Raw genomic sequence first — 13,750 nt, forward strand, 5'->3', positions numbered from 1 at the left:
AAAGAGAGAGAAGAGAGAGAGAGAATCCCAGCAGTGCTGACAGTGCGGAGCCCTACATGAGGCTTGAACTCATGAACTGAGAGATCGTGACATGAGCAGAAATCAACAGTCAGTCACTCAACCGATTGAGCCACCCAGGTGCCCCAGAAGTGGTCTTATCTGGAGTTGTTTTTTCTCTTTTTATTCTGACAGATCACTGATATGGATAGCAAACGCTATGAAGTCACCCTTGAAAATATTGACTTGCTTGATAGGACTCCTAAGACCTCTAATTTGAACTATCACGTAGAGGTCATTAATGAGCCCTTCAGCTTCAAGATCATACGCACCAGCAACAAAAGAATCTTGTGAGCTTTTCAACACTCTTTGTGTATCTTTGAATGAATATATAGTCTCAGTATCATTCACTCTGACTTACTAGGGGTGGGTAATGAGATAAGTATGATTTGGGAAAATATTTGGACCTCAACAAAATGTCAAAGCTTTTACTGTAGATCATTAACACTGTTCATCTGTCATGACTGCAGAGCACAGCATACTAAAAAATAAATGTGCTGGTGTGCTAAGTTAGATAAAAACACTTGCAGTTAATATATATTCTGAAGTAGGAAATGTCATTGTTTTGGATTACCATTCACTTTGCAACTCAACTTCACTGTCTAGCATTCTAAATTTTTATGTCCTGAGAAACTTGCCATGAAGAGCCTAACAGTGACCTGAGCATAAATCATAAACTGTACTGGAGAAAATACAAGGATTCGTGTCAGTAAAATTTGTATTCAAGTTCTGGCATCAACAAGCCACCAGTCAGCTTTGTGAGGTTAGACAAAGTATCTCACGTCAGCCTCAGTTTCCACGTCCGTAGAAAGGGAATCATAATGTCCACTGTTGCTCTGTGTACCGAGATACATTCTGGAGGCATCCAGAGTAGTGCCTGGCAAGAAGCAGACGCAAGCGTAAGGTTGTATCTGCTCTCTTCCTCCAGTCATCAACTTGAGCTTCTGGTGTCACGTCTCCGGTGCTACGCTCCTCTAGAAATAAAGAATCAGAGACCCCCTAGAAGGACCTTCAAAGGTAGTATGAAAGTGAATGAGAACATGCACAAAACAACTGTTCTCGAAGTCGATAGGGAGAGTAGCAGACAGTTTCCTGGCAGGGATAGCTGGTTGGTGACTCTCGTCCTTGCCCCATGGCCCAGGTTGGACACGAGCATCGGGCCCCTGCAGTTCGCCCATCAGTACCTGCAGCTGTCTTTCCGACTGCCCAGCACCTCCGTGTATGGGCTGGGAGAACACGTGCATCAGCAGTACCTCCACAACCTGACCTGGAAGACCTGGCCCATCTTCACTCGGGATGCCACCCCCACCAAGGTGAGCTCCCCTTCCTCCTGCCTGTTGCTCACAGGAAGGAATCTTTCTCTCCTTTCCAGAACGTGACCTAGAGTCAAGCAACCCACAGAGTTACATCCATATGTTATTTTGCCCAAGTTAGATCTGTTTGTGTGGGAGAATACTTGTTCTTGAGGCTTATAAACTCATGATTAGTAATAAATCCATTTTTGAAAATCTCCCTTTTAAGGGAAGATATAATTAATGACTGTACGATAGCCTAATATATATTAGAAAATCCTTCTGCAAAATAACTCCGTCTTTCATAATTGAGTTGTATCTAGGGGAGAGCTTCGGCAGGAGCTATCCTCCGTAGAACTTTGTGGACTAAAAAATACTTCTTTTAGCAGCTTTAAAATTATTCAGACCTACTGAACCATAATCTGCATTTTTACAAGGCCCACTGGGACCCACATGCATATTAAAGCTGTTCCGGGGCAGTGTCTCTCAACTTATCTGTAGTGAAGGATCAGTTCCTTTCTCTCTCTCTCTCTTTAATCCTAGGAAAATGAAATAGGATTACTCAAAGACATAAAAAATATATGTTTAAATTGAACAGATATAAAATCACTCTTTTAAATTGCTGTACGAGTTCCTGAACTCTTTCTCTTGATTTTTGTACTTTCCTTGTTGCTGACTTACAGTAAAGCGTGTGGGGAGGTACCAGTTCGTGAACAAGCTTTGAGCAGCATTGCTTTGTAGAGCATGTCCTGAGGCCTCCATTGTGCTTGTAATGTTTCCCAAATCTGTGCAAGAGGTGCAGGTTAAGTAGCCCATTAACTGGCCCACCTACCACTATCTGATGCAAGGAAGGGAGCTTACTTACTGAATGAAACAGAGAGAAAAAAGCAATGGCCAGCACATTCACTAAAATGCTTGCTCAAGGACCCTGACAAATAAGGAATGCTAAGCATCATACTAAGCTTGGCCTTCTATAGCTAAACAATTCTTGAGTTATGTAATCACAGATTAAAGTCTTTGTGTACCTTCCTTCCTCCCTCTCTTCCTTCCTTTTTTTTTTTCCTTCTCTCTCTCTTTCTCTCTCTCTCTCTCCCTCTCACATTTTTACTGTTATACACACTATCTTTTTTTAGATCAGTGTTCATCACAGCCCTGTGATGGGTTCAGTATCTTTTTCTTTTTCTTTTAAACCTATTTACTACCTAAGTGTTATATAGTAATTATAGAGAAAATAGAAAACACAGCTGGCATAAAGAAGAAATTAAAACTTTCTCATACTAACATCATCTTCTAACATGTTGTGTGTCTTTGCCAATATTTTCCAAATTAAAAAAAATTTTAATGTTTATTATTTATTTTTGAGACAGAGAGACAGAATGTGAGCGGGGGGGGGGGCAGAGAGAGAGAGGGAGACACAGAATCCGAAGCACAATATTTTCCAAATTAAAAAAAAATAACTTGACTGAGATACTATTTATTTACTTTATAATTCGCCTGTTTTAAATGTACAACTCAGTAATTTTTTAAGCACATTATCGAGTTGTGCAGCTATCATCATAATCCAGTTTTGGAATATGTTTTCCTCATACCACTAGGATCCCTTATACCTTTTTTAGACCTAATCCCCTTTCCCACCTCAGTGCCCATGTCAGCCCTGGGCAATCACTAATCTACTTTCTGTCTGTATAGATTTGACCTCTCTGGATGCTTCATATAAATGGAATTATGCAATATATGGTTTTTCACTTAGCACAACATTTATGAGGTTTATTCATGTTGTAGCACGGATCAGTTTTTCATTTCTTATTATTACTAATAGTATTCCATTGTATGGATACACCACATTTTATTTATCCATTTTTCAATTGATGTTACCATTTCAATACCTTTTTTTTTTTTTGAGAGAGAGAGAGAGAGAACACAAGTGGGGGAGAGGGAAAGAGGGACAGGGAGAGAGAGAGAGAGAGAACCTTAAATAGGCTCCATGTTCAGTGCAGAGCCCAATATGGGCTTGATCCCACGACCCTGGGATCGTGACCTGAGCCAAAATCAAGAGTCAGATGCTCAACCAACTGAGCCATGCAGGTGCCCCATCAATACCCTTTTGATACAATACTAAACTACATCAAGTATTGACCAAGTACAGGTTGTACACAGATTTTGATTTTGTTTGTTTTAGGATAAATAAAAACATTTTTAACATATACTACTATTATTTCCTATCATTTTTCTTGACAGGGCATGATTAATCTGTATGGAGCTCATACATTCTTCCTGTGCCTCGAAGACACCAGCGGCTCCTCTTTTGGGGTGTTTCTGTTGAACAGTAATGCCATGGGTATGAGGCATCTTTTTATCTTGGCAGGGATATGTTTTGCGATGTGGCTTTTATAAGAATGGCTTTCATGGTCAAATCACTGTTTAACCAAAGGTATATTTAACCCACAATGCTTCTATAGAAACAGGAACCCCAAAGTAGGATAACCTGTTACAAATGTAGTTCATGCTAAAAGCTATTTACATTGAAAACTGCTTCAGGGTTCTCTTTTGATGCAATGTTATCCATAAGATTCTGTGGATAATAAGATCCATTGACAGGTAGGTCCCAAAGATACCTGTGGATTTCAACATGTAAACCAGGCTGTCTATCTATAGGCAGCAAGGCTGTGTTCTGCATGCTGTCTCTCATAGCTCATCCCTACCCCACTCCAGAATCTTCCCCCTCTAGCTTCTGGACTAACAGAAACCTTAATAAGGACTTATTTTTATTTTTATCTGTAAGTTGTAATTAAACTCATCTAATAAGGTTTTTAAATAAGTTATATCACTCGCAAATTCCAAATATTTGTATTGTTCCATAGCCAGATTAAAATAGAATTGGTTCTTCTTTCTCTTAAAAAAAATCAGTTCTTCATTAGTGTTTTACTCACTTAATAGTATGATAAACTTCAGCAATCACCTAAAAAAAGAAACATGTGATTTTCATCTCTTTCAAAATGAGACTGCGATTGTTTTGAATAGCTCAGGTATTCACATTCTAGAGAAAAGTATATTTGCAACCATGAAGTTCTATTAACTCTCATTTTAATCTTTTCAGAGGTCATCCTTCAGCCTGCTCCTGCAATCACTTACCGCACGATTGGGGGCATCCTTGACTTTTATGTATTCCTGGGAAATACTCCAGAACAAGTGGTTCAGGAATATCTGGAGGTATGGGCTTTGCTTGTAGAGAGTTATAATTTATTGCTCTTATCTCATACACTCATTATAAATTAAGAAGAGAAAAATTAAATTTATGTAAGCTATGCGTTATGAATGCTGGGACTGTGAGTCTTTCATTGGTCGTGTGTTTATTTTGATGCACATTTGTTGGGTGCCTGCTGAGTGCTAAAGAGGCATTGCGCAAGGCTTACTAAATGCAAAAATAAGTCAGATACCATCCTGTTTCCAAGGATATCGTAGTCCATCCATATGTGATCCGTCATTCCAAACATCAACAGCCACAAATCAGCAGAATTTATTCATTCATTCAATAAAGAAAAATTTAGGGGCGCCTGGGTGGCGCAGTCGGTTAAGCGTCCGACTTCAGCCAGGTCACGATCTCGCGGTCCGGGAGTTGGAGCCCCGCGTCAGGCTCTGGGCTGATGGCTCAGAGCCTGGAGCCTGTTTCGGATTCTGTGTCTCCCTCTCTCTGTGCCCCTCCCCCGTTCATGCTCTGTGTCTCTCTGTCCCAAAAATAAATAAACGTTGAAAAAAAAATAAATAAAATAAAGAAAAATTTAGTGAAAAGAAACTATGTCAAAGGAACTGTGCTATTTAGTTTTTATTCAATTTTTACAACAGGAAAGAACTTCAGATACCATTTAGCCTGAACTTCCTGTTATACAGATGAAAAACCTAGGTATAGAAAGATGAAGTGACTTGCTCAATATGACACAAAGTCATGTGAAATATGGTCCCAGATACCAGCTAATTATTAATCAAATAGGGGAAGTCTGACACTGTCTGAAATAATTATAGTAGGAGACACCTTACAATAAGTGCCATTAATGAGGTGCAAAGAAACTGTGTGGGAATTCAGAGGCACTGTCACATGGGAGGGCAGCGGCTTCTAGGGAACAATGTGAAATAGGGCTGTGGCTGAGATTTTCTCGGAGTGTTGGCTTGAGCAACTTGAAGACCTGCACTTTTTTTTTTTTTAGTTTATTTTTATTTATTTAGAGAGATAGAGAGCAAGCAGTGGGGGGCGCAGAGAGAGAGAGAGAGAAAGAGAGAAAGAGAGAGAGAGTCCCAAGCCAACTCTACAATGTCAGCTCAGAGCCTGATAGGGAGCTCAAACTCATAGACCAGGAGATCATGACCTGAGCCAAAGTCAAGAGTCAGATGCGTAACCAACTGAGCCACCCAAGCACCCCTGTAAACCTGGATTTTAAACATAGTCCAGTGTTTTTTCACGTAATCACTCATAATCCTATCAATCCTGATTCCTTTTTCCTTAGCACATACCACTATCTGAAATTATATTAGGCATTTATGTATTTCCTTTAATCTCTGTGAGAGCAGGAACTATGTTTGCTTTATGCTGCTATATCCCAAGCACCTACATCAATGCTCAGCACATCATAAACACTCAGAAAACATTTACTGAGTGAATGATTATTATTTTTTTCCTTCCAGTATGACACCATTATTCAATCATTTTTGCTAATCCCATTATTTTGTGATGTTGCAGTTGCTGAGAATATGTTTAGGTACTTAGGAAAGAAAGATGTGAGTTGTAGAATTTTGCAAATTACCCTAGGAGATTTCTCTTGACTCTGACATTTTTAGATCTGGGGGCTTTATAGAAGGTGAAATGGAAACAGTGTTTTCTGTGTCAGACATGGTCCTCAAAACAGTAATTTTTTAAATGCTTAGCCGGGCCTGTATCTATTTTTTCAGCTCATTGGACGACCATTCTTGCCTCCCTACTGGAGTCTTGGGTTCCAGCTTAGTCGCAGGAACTATGGCGGCATCAATGGATTGAGGAAGGTTGTGGACCGAAATCGTGGAGCTGGGATCCCATATGTAAGTTGGAACTTCTCTTATCAGTGTAAGACAGCATTTCCTATCTTTTAGTGTTTGCATCTAATTCAATTTATTAGGAACATATACAAAGAGATAGATGGAAAGTTGGATAGATAGATACATAGATAGGGACATCTACTGTCAGAAATTTGCATGCTAAATTACCTATATCATCATCAAAAGAGCTTGGTTTATGGAGTCAGATGGGTATGGTTTTGAATTTTACTTTACTTCTTCCTAGTTCTGTCAGTGTTGGGCTAGTTAATTAACATCTCTGAGTCCTAGTTTCCCCCTTTATAAAATGAGAATGTAAGGCTGACTTCGGTGGACTGATAGTGAGGATTGCCTTACACTTTATGGAAGACAGGCAGCACAGAGGATGAACTGTTGACAAAGTTAGCTGTTATTTTATAAAAGAAAGCAACATCTGGGGTGATATGGCTAATAAGAGCTGATGGCTATAAAAATGACTTAGAATAAGTATCTCATAGTGACCTTGCACACTCCTTTAAGATCTAGCAGACTCTGATATCAAAAGCTCTGTTGTTCCAAAGCTCTGTTTATGATGTTCAATGTCCACCAGTAAATAGATAATTATTAAGTGTATAATATTTGACAAATTCATCCAGGAGATACGTAACGTTATTAGTGAGGTTATCAAAACAATTTATGTTGGGCTAGATCTTTGGAACTGTGTTGCAAGCATATGTTTGACTAGGATCCAATTTGGCTAGGATATATTTGACTTTGGCCTGATCCCAGGACTTTTCAATCCCCTCTCAGGGCAGAAAGGGGAGCAGGCAGAGAGATGAATTTTTCCTCTGAGAAAACATGACCACTGTTTTGTTTTGGAGTAACTGATTATATGTTTCATTTTAGTGCTCCCAAATATGCTATCTGCAAGCATTCAATTCCAGGAAGAATCAGGCCAGGTCTCAACACGTCATTATGATTTTTTAAGGTGCTTTCACAATCATGGTTAACCCTCATTTATTGGTATTTGGTACATAAGGTAATGGAGACTCACTGCACAGTTCATAACTTTTCCAAGGCCACTCCAGCTAGCTAAATGGCAGGCCCAGGATTCAAAAATAGTGCTTTTGACGACAAGGGGTGTTGGTTTCAACCTATCCCCGCACCTCTGATGGGAAAGGCTTTTCTGAGGTGTTGCTGATTCAGAAACAAATGAGCTTCTCTTCCATGGATTGGATCTTTCCCACCACGTGGTTCCCGAGGACACCTGGGTACTAGCTGACTGCCCTGTGTTAGAACAGATGTGCCACATTGGCAATAGGCCACAAGCCACATTTCCTTCAGGCCTGCAAGCCAGAGCCTTCTAATACACATGAGAAACACTTACTTAAAAGACCTTTGGATGTCTTTGAAGTTGTGGCAGATTGGAAAAAAAGAGCAGCTGGGGTCACCTTTGACTCCTATCACCTATCACAAAAGCCCCAGTGGACCCCACCCACCCACCCATGAATACGACCTGGGGAAATGTCACTCAACCCCTTTGCATTTCAGTCTCCTCCCTGAGAACAACACCTGCCCATCTCAGATTGATAGGCAAACCCTAAAATAATGTGTGTCTGAGAGTTTGGTCAATTAAAGCTCTGCCCTCTGTCATTGATCTTTGTGAGTTATTACTCTGGCAGTTTTATAGAACAAGATGACTGTTTTCTCCTCTTCTGATATATTCTAGCTTAATGTTTAGGCTCCACGTTTGCACAGTGTTATAACATTATGAATATACTTACCCAAACAGACATTTAAAGCACACCTGTTTTACGTCAAGCATCCAAGCTCTCAAGTTACAGAGATGAACAAGATACAGTCCCTACCATCAAGTTCCCTCCCAAGTTCCTCCCTTATAACATGCACCTGTGAGGAGAGAGAGAGAGAGAGAGAGAGAGACAAAACTACAACGTAAAAGCACCTGCATCTTTCAGAAGGGGCTTATATACTTCTAGGAGGTAGCCAAGTCCCGGGAGTTTGAGGATCACTGAGAAACACAGCTTCAGTTTTAGTGAGCAAGTACCAGAGCTATGATACCTTCCGTGAGCACAGTGATATTTTCTAACCGGTGGGTTGGATCTTTCAGGATGTCCAGTACTCTGACATAGACTACATGGAAGGGGGAAAGGATTTCACGATTGATAAAGAGGCTTTCCCTCGTCTCGAAGATTTTGCCAAAGACTTGCATGGCCAAGGAATGAAATATGTAATCATGATGGTATGTTCAAACAAATCTGTTGCCTCATTTTTCCTTTCAAAGTGTAAAAGAAATTTACAAAAATAATTGTTATCATATTTATTTATTAGCATCCTGGAATATTAAATAACTCTAACTACCAGCCCTATGAGACTGGAAGTAAGAAGAGAGTATGGATCTGGCAGGACAATGAATTTGCCATTGGACAGGTAATTTTGCAAGAAAATCACTAACTTACAGTCATCTGGGGAAGTCGGTACTTTTGTTATGAGAGTGAGTAGAAGGCAGTATCATTACTATTGTCATGGCTTTAGAGGCTTCCTTTAATATTATTTTTAGACCAATAGATGTCATAGTAAAATAATTAAAATTCTGGGGGATTTAAAAAAATTGAAATATATTTCACATATGACATTGTGTAAATTTAAGGTGTACGACGTGTTGATCTGATACGTTTCTATATTGCAGTATGATTGTCATTGTGAAAATACCATTTCTACCACTTCACATAATTATCATTTCTTCTTTTGTGGTGGGAAAACTAATATCTAGTCTCTAAAAAGCTAGCCCCTGAATTCCTAGACTATAGATATTTGAGAAGCAATGTATTATTAGAAGAAAATTCATTTATTCTTAAAGTCCTCCTGCACCCCAATTTCCTTGTCTTTCCCAAGACATTCAGCTATAATAATCCAGCAATATGCTCATAGGCTAATGTGCAACCTAACGTACTTTTCTTTTCCATGAGACTTGGAGGTAGAGCCTAGCCTTCGTTCCAACGTAGCAGTTTTAGGCATTGGAGTAGGCTGATTAGAAGCCTCTTTTCAGAGTACTTGAAATCAAATCATGTAGGCAACTTTTTATTCCAGTTACTTACAGGTTCAGCCCTAGATAATTGGATTATGTGAGGTTTCCTCAAACATACCTAATCTGAAAGTTTATGTGACTGCAAATTGTGTTGCTCCTGGGCAGTTTACTTTTCAAAACTCCTTTTCGGGGTTATCAATGCCCCTTACATAACTGCTCACTGAATTCCTATCGACTTTGTTTACAATACTTAATTCTATGTGTTTTCTTTTTCATTGGGTCGAACCTTCCAGGAAATAGTAGACAAGTTCCCTTCCTTCCCCAAACCAATGCTTTGCTTGGTTTTGTTTGAAGAAAATTTCTAAAATATCAGGTAGACCAATAATCATCTGTAAGTACAAAATCAGAGGCCATGGTCACATAAACATGATGTTTTTCATCTAAAAAGTAGGTTATCCAGACCTGTGAGTCATTTCAGTAGGACTCATATTTGAGTGGTATACAATTAGTAAGTTGCATGTAATTAGTGGGTGGAGGTTTATTATAAAGGCATTTGGTTAGAATGAAGCTTGCTGGGTCTGCTCTAGATAGAGTGTTGCTGTAGGTGACTTCTTTACCACACTGCCTATTTCCTGAGGTCCAAAATTACCTCTGGTTATTGTTTGTGCCCTATCACCTATTCACTCTTTGGTGCCCTATCAAATAGTTCAATCCATTTAAATTGAGAATTTTAAGCTCTCATCTTGAGGTTTAAGAAGTCTCAGAATTTTATGTATGTGTTTTTTACATTATATATTTATATTTTTGTAATATTTATAATATAAATATATACATATAATATATAATATTTATTCATTATATATTCATATATGATATATATTCATTATATATTAATATATAATATATTATATATATTCATATATATAATATGTTTTCATTACATATATGAATATATATTCATTATATTGCCTGAACATCATCCTAAATCATAACCTATAAATTCGTTGAGAACATTAATAAGAATGTAAGCACAAAATCTTGTATCCTATCAGTTCAGGATTTTCAATAATTTGGCTATAAGTTCTATCTTTGTGCTATTTCTGGAAAATGTTGAAAGCTACATTAATAGGAATAGATAGGAAGAGAAGAGAGGATAAGAGATATTGGAACTGAATAAGAAGCACAAAATTCATTTCACCATTTTATTTATTTATTTATTTTTCAGTAAGTTTTTTTTTTTAAATTTAAAGTTGTTAACATAGAATGCAATATTGGTTTCAGCAGAATTCAGTGATTCATCACTTACATACAGCACTCAATGCTCATCACAAGTGCCTTCTTTAAATTCATTTCGCCATTTAAAACGATTGTTTATATACCAAAATCAACATATTCTTTATAAACTTTGTTATTCCACACGGGTTTAAATGCTCTTTAATTAACACATTAAATGAATCCAATCGTTCGCTCCTGAAATAGTATCTAGTTAGACGTGTGAGAATTTTAAATAGTTCTTCCATCTGGTCTGACATGATGAAATGTTACTTTTGTGTTTTCATAGAAAAAAGACATCTGATAACGTCTCAGTTCTGTGATCAGCAATTGTTCCTTCTCTTTTTACTTCTTTTGGGTTCCTTGCATCTATTTTACTATTTAGTTTTGGGGGACATTTTGATTCTGAAATGATAAGATGCATGGGGCTCCTAACGGAAGAAGCAATAGCCTGCCATCAGTGTGTAAGTCACCCACTAGCCACACCAACTGTGGTGCCTTCTTTGTTCTCTAGGGATATCCCGGATTGACGGTCTTTCCTGATTTTAGCAATCCAGTTTGTATTGAGTGGTGGAGAGAGCAGATCAGTGAATTTCATAAAACTCTCGAGTTTGATGGAGTGTGGATTGTAAGTTGTTATTCCCGGATCAAACTTCTTTTGGAAATGGATGTTCCAAGATTTGAGAATGAGTTTTGACCCTGATCTGTAATAAAATAGTCTTCTTGCCTTAGTGCTTAGGGGCGCCTGGGTGGCTTAGTTGGTTACGCGTGGGACTTCGGCTCAGGTCACCATCTCATGGTTTGTGGGTTCGAGTCCCACATCAGGCTCTGTGCTGACAGTTCAGAGCCTGGAGCCTATTTTAGATTCTGTGTTTCCCTCTCTCTTTGCCCCTCCCCAGTTTGTGCTCTGTCTCTGTTTCTATAAATTAGTGAATGTCAAAAAAAAAATCCTTTTACTTAATGCTGAGCTTCTATGCAGTGAAATAGGCCCCTCAAAACCCTGGATTTTAATTCTGGATCTGCCACCGACTGATTATGTCTTTTGTGAGAAAGTCTTTTGCTTTCTCGTGGTCTCAGCTTTTTCCTCCATTAACTGTCTTTCAATCTAAAAATACTGGTTTATTAGAGGCTATAATTGCTATTATTTGTTGCACTGCTTCATTAAAATTTAAAGTTAATTAGAGAATGATTTAATGAATCCACTTTATTTTTAAGTGGGGATAGCAGGTGGAGATATTTCTTTGAAACTTGGGAAGTTATCTCTGTTAACGGGATTAGGCATCACCTATTTTTAAATTTTTTAATCCATTTTGAAGAAATAGATTTGATCTCAATTATATCTTCATGTCCCTCACTGAGTGGAATAAAAGGGGAAATTGTAAAATAGAAACATTCCTCTATCTTAGGCTTTTTTTAAAAACAATTTTTTTAATGTTTATTTATTTTTGAGAGAGAGAGAGACAAAGCATGAACAGGGGGTAGGGTAGAGAGAGAGGGAGACACAGAAGCCAAAGCAGGCTCCAGGCTCTGAGCTGTCAGCACAGAGCCCGATGCGGGCCTCGAACTCACGAACTCCGAGATTGTCACCTGATCTGAAGTCGAACACTTAACTGACTGAGCCACCCAGGTGCCCCAAGCGTTATTTTTTTTTTTAACACATCACTGAAATAATAACAGCAACAATAACATTTATGGGTAAAAATCAGCCTTTGGGATGGTATTTCCTAATTAACTAATTGAACTCAAGGTATAAAAAGTAAAACGTGCCTGATACCACTGAGAGTTGGAGGGCAGTTTAGGCACAATCTAATCCAAAGGATGAAACAGAGGTCAAGAAAATTTAGGAAGATTACTCAAGACCCCTAAGTCAGTTGGTAAGAGACCCCAGACGGGCTCCTAGTTCAGGTGACATTCTCAGACAACCAACCCAACTGTAGGTAACCCTTTCCCTTGTGTGGCTTTTGTGTCTTTGCAGGAAATGGATGAAGTATCCAGTTTTCACCACGGGTCCAATCGTGGGTGTGAGTCAAACCACTTGAATGTTCCTCCTTTCACTCCCAGTAAGTTGTCACAAGGCTTGTTGAAAGCAGCCTCAGCAGCACTGGTTGTGGCAGAGCTCAGTCCCACTGTCCTGGAGCACGCGGCCTGCAGCCAGGTGGGCTGCTCCTCTGCTGGAGGCCCTGCCACCACATTGGTCTCTGGCCACCTTTTCTCGCTGCAGGAACCGAACCCCAGGGCGAGTGTGTGATGGAGACATGCCTCCCCCACGGGGTTCTGTGTTCTCCCAGCCCCTTTGGGGTTCTTCAGAAAACCTCAAGTCCAAACTACCTTCCATTGAAGTAAAGCTGCAATTTTGTTAATTTTTTTTCCGCTCATTAGCCATAATTGAAAGCATCAATGGTCCCAATTAGGTCTCTCTTAATTTTTTTTAATTAAAAAAAATTTTTTAATGTTTATTTATTTTTGAGAGAGAAAGAAAGAGAGACTGAAGGAGGGACAGAGAGAGAGACACACACACACACAGAATCTGAAGCAGGCTCCAGGCTCTGAGCCATCAGCACAGAGCCCGAGGCAGGGCTCAAACCCACGGAACCATGAGATCACGACCTGAGCCGAAGTCAGACGTGTAACCAACTGAACCACCCAAGTCTCTCTTATTTTTAAGTCTCATTTCTAGTCAAATTTTCCATTCCTGATTTTGAAATTGTGTGTGTGTGTGTGTGTGTGTGTGTGTGTGTAACAGCATCGAATAGATTGTGCTGTGGAAACAAGTAAGCCCCAGCATCTAAGTGGATTAACACAATAAACATTTATTTTTTGCTCATATAATACTCCAGCATGAGATGTGTGGCTGTCACTCAAGCAGTGACTCAGGGATCTAGTTACTTCCATTGAGTGGTGCTCCCACCTCAGAGTCCCTTGTTTCTGGCTTCTGGGTGAAGGAGAGAGACGGTGGAGGTAGAGGGAGTTTTATTGGCCTTGAAGTGAGGTGTGTTCAATTGGCTCACATTTCTTTGCTCAGAAAGCCAATCACATATTCTCA

At 39.2% G+C, this 13,750-nt stretch overlaps 1 protein-coding gene across 1 annotated transcript in view; it reads left to right on the forward strand.

Moving 5' to 3' along the window:
• LOC115509277 (probable maltase-glucoamylase 2) overlaps positions 1-13,750 on the forward strand; it is a 93,663-nt gene that overhangs the window by 18,229 nt on the left and 61,684 nt on the right. Inside the window, exons 5-13 of the mRNA XM_030308599.1 lie at positions 193-347; positions 1,199-1,370; positions 3,588-3,687; positions 4,447-4,559; positions 6,291-6,416; positions 8,518-8,649; positions 8,739-8,837; positions 11,222-11,335; positions 12,683-12,767. Coding sequence (XP_030164459.1) covers positions 193-347; positions 1,199-1,370; positions 3,588-3,687; positions 4,447-4,559; positions 6,291-6,416; positions 8,518-8,649; positions 8,739-8,837; positions 11,222-11,335; positions 12,683-12,767 — 1,096 coding nt within the window. The remainder of the gene's footprint in view (positions 1-192; positions 348-1,198; positions 1,371-3,587; positions 3,688-4,446; positions 4,560-6,290; positions 6,417-8,517; positions 8,650-8,738; positions 8,838-11,221; positions 11,336-12,682; positions 12,768-13,750) is intronic.

The sequence above is a fragment of the Lynx canadensis genome, chromosome A2, assembly GCF_007474595.2.
Source record: "Lynx canadensis isolate LIC74 chromosome A2, mLynCan4.pri.v2, whole genome shotgun sequence".
In the NCBI taxonomy this organism is placed as follows: Eukaryota; Metazoa; Chordata; class Mammalia; order Carnivora; family Felidae; genus Lynx; species Lynx canadensis.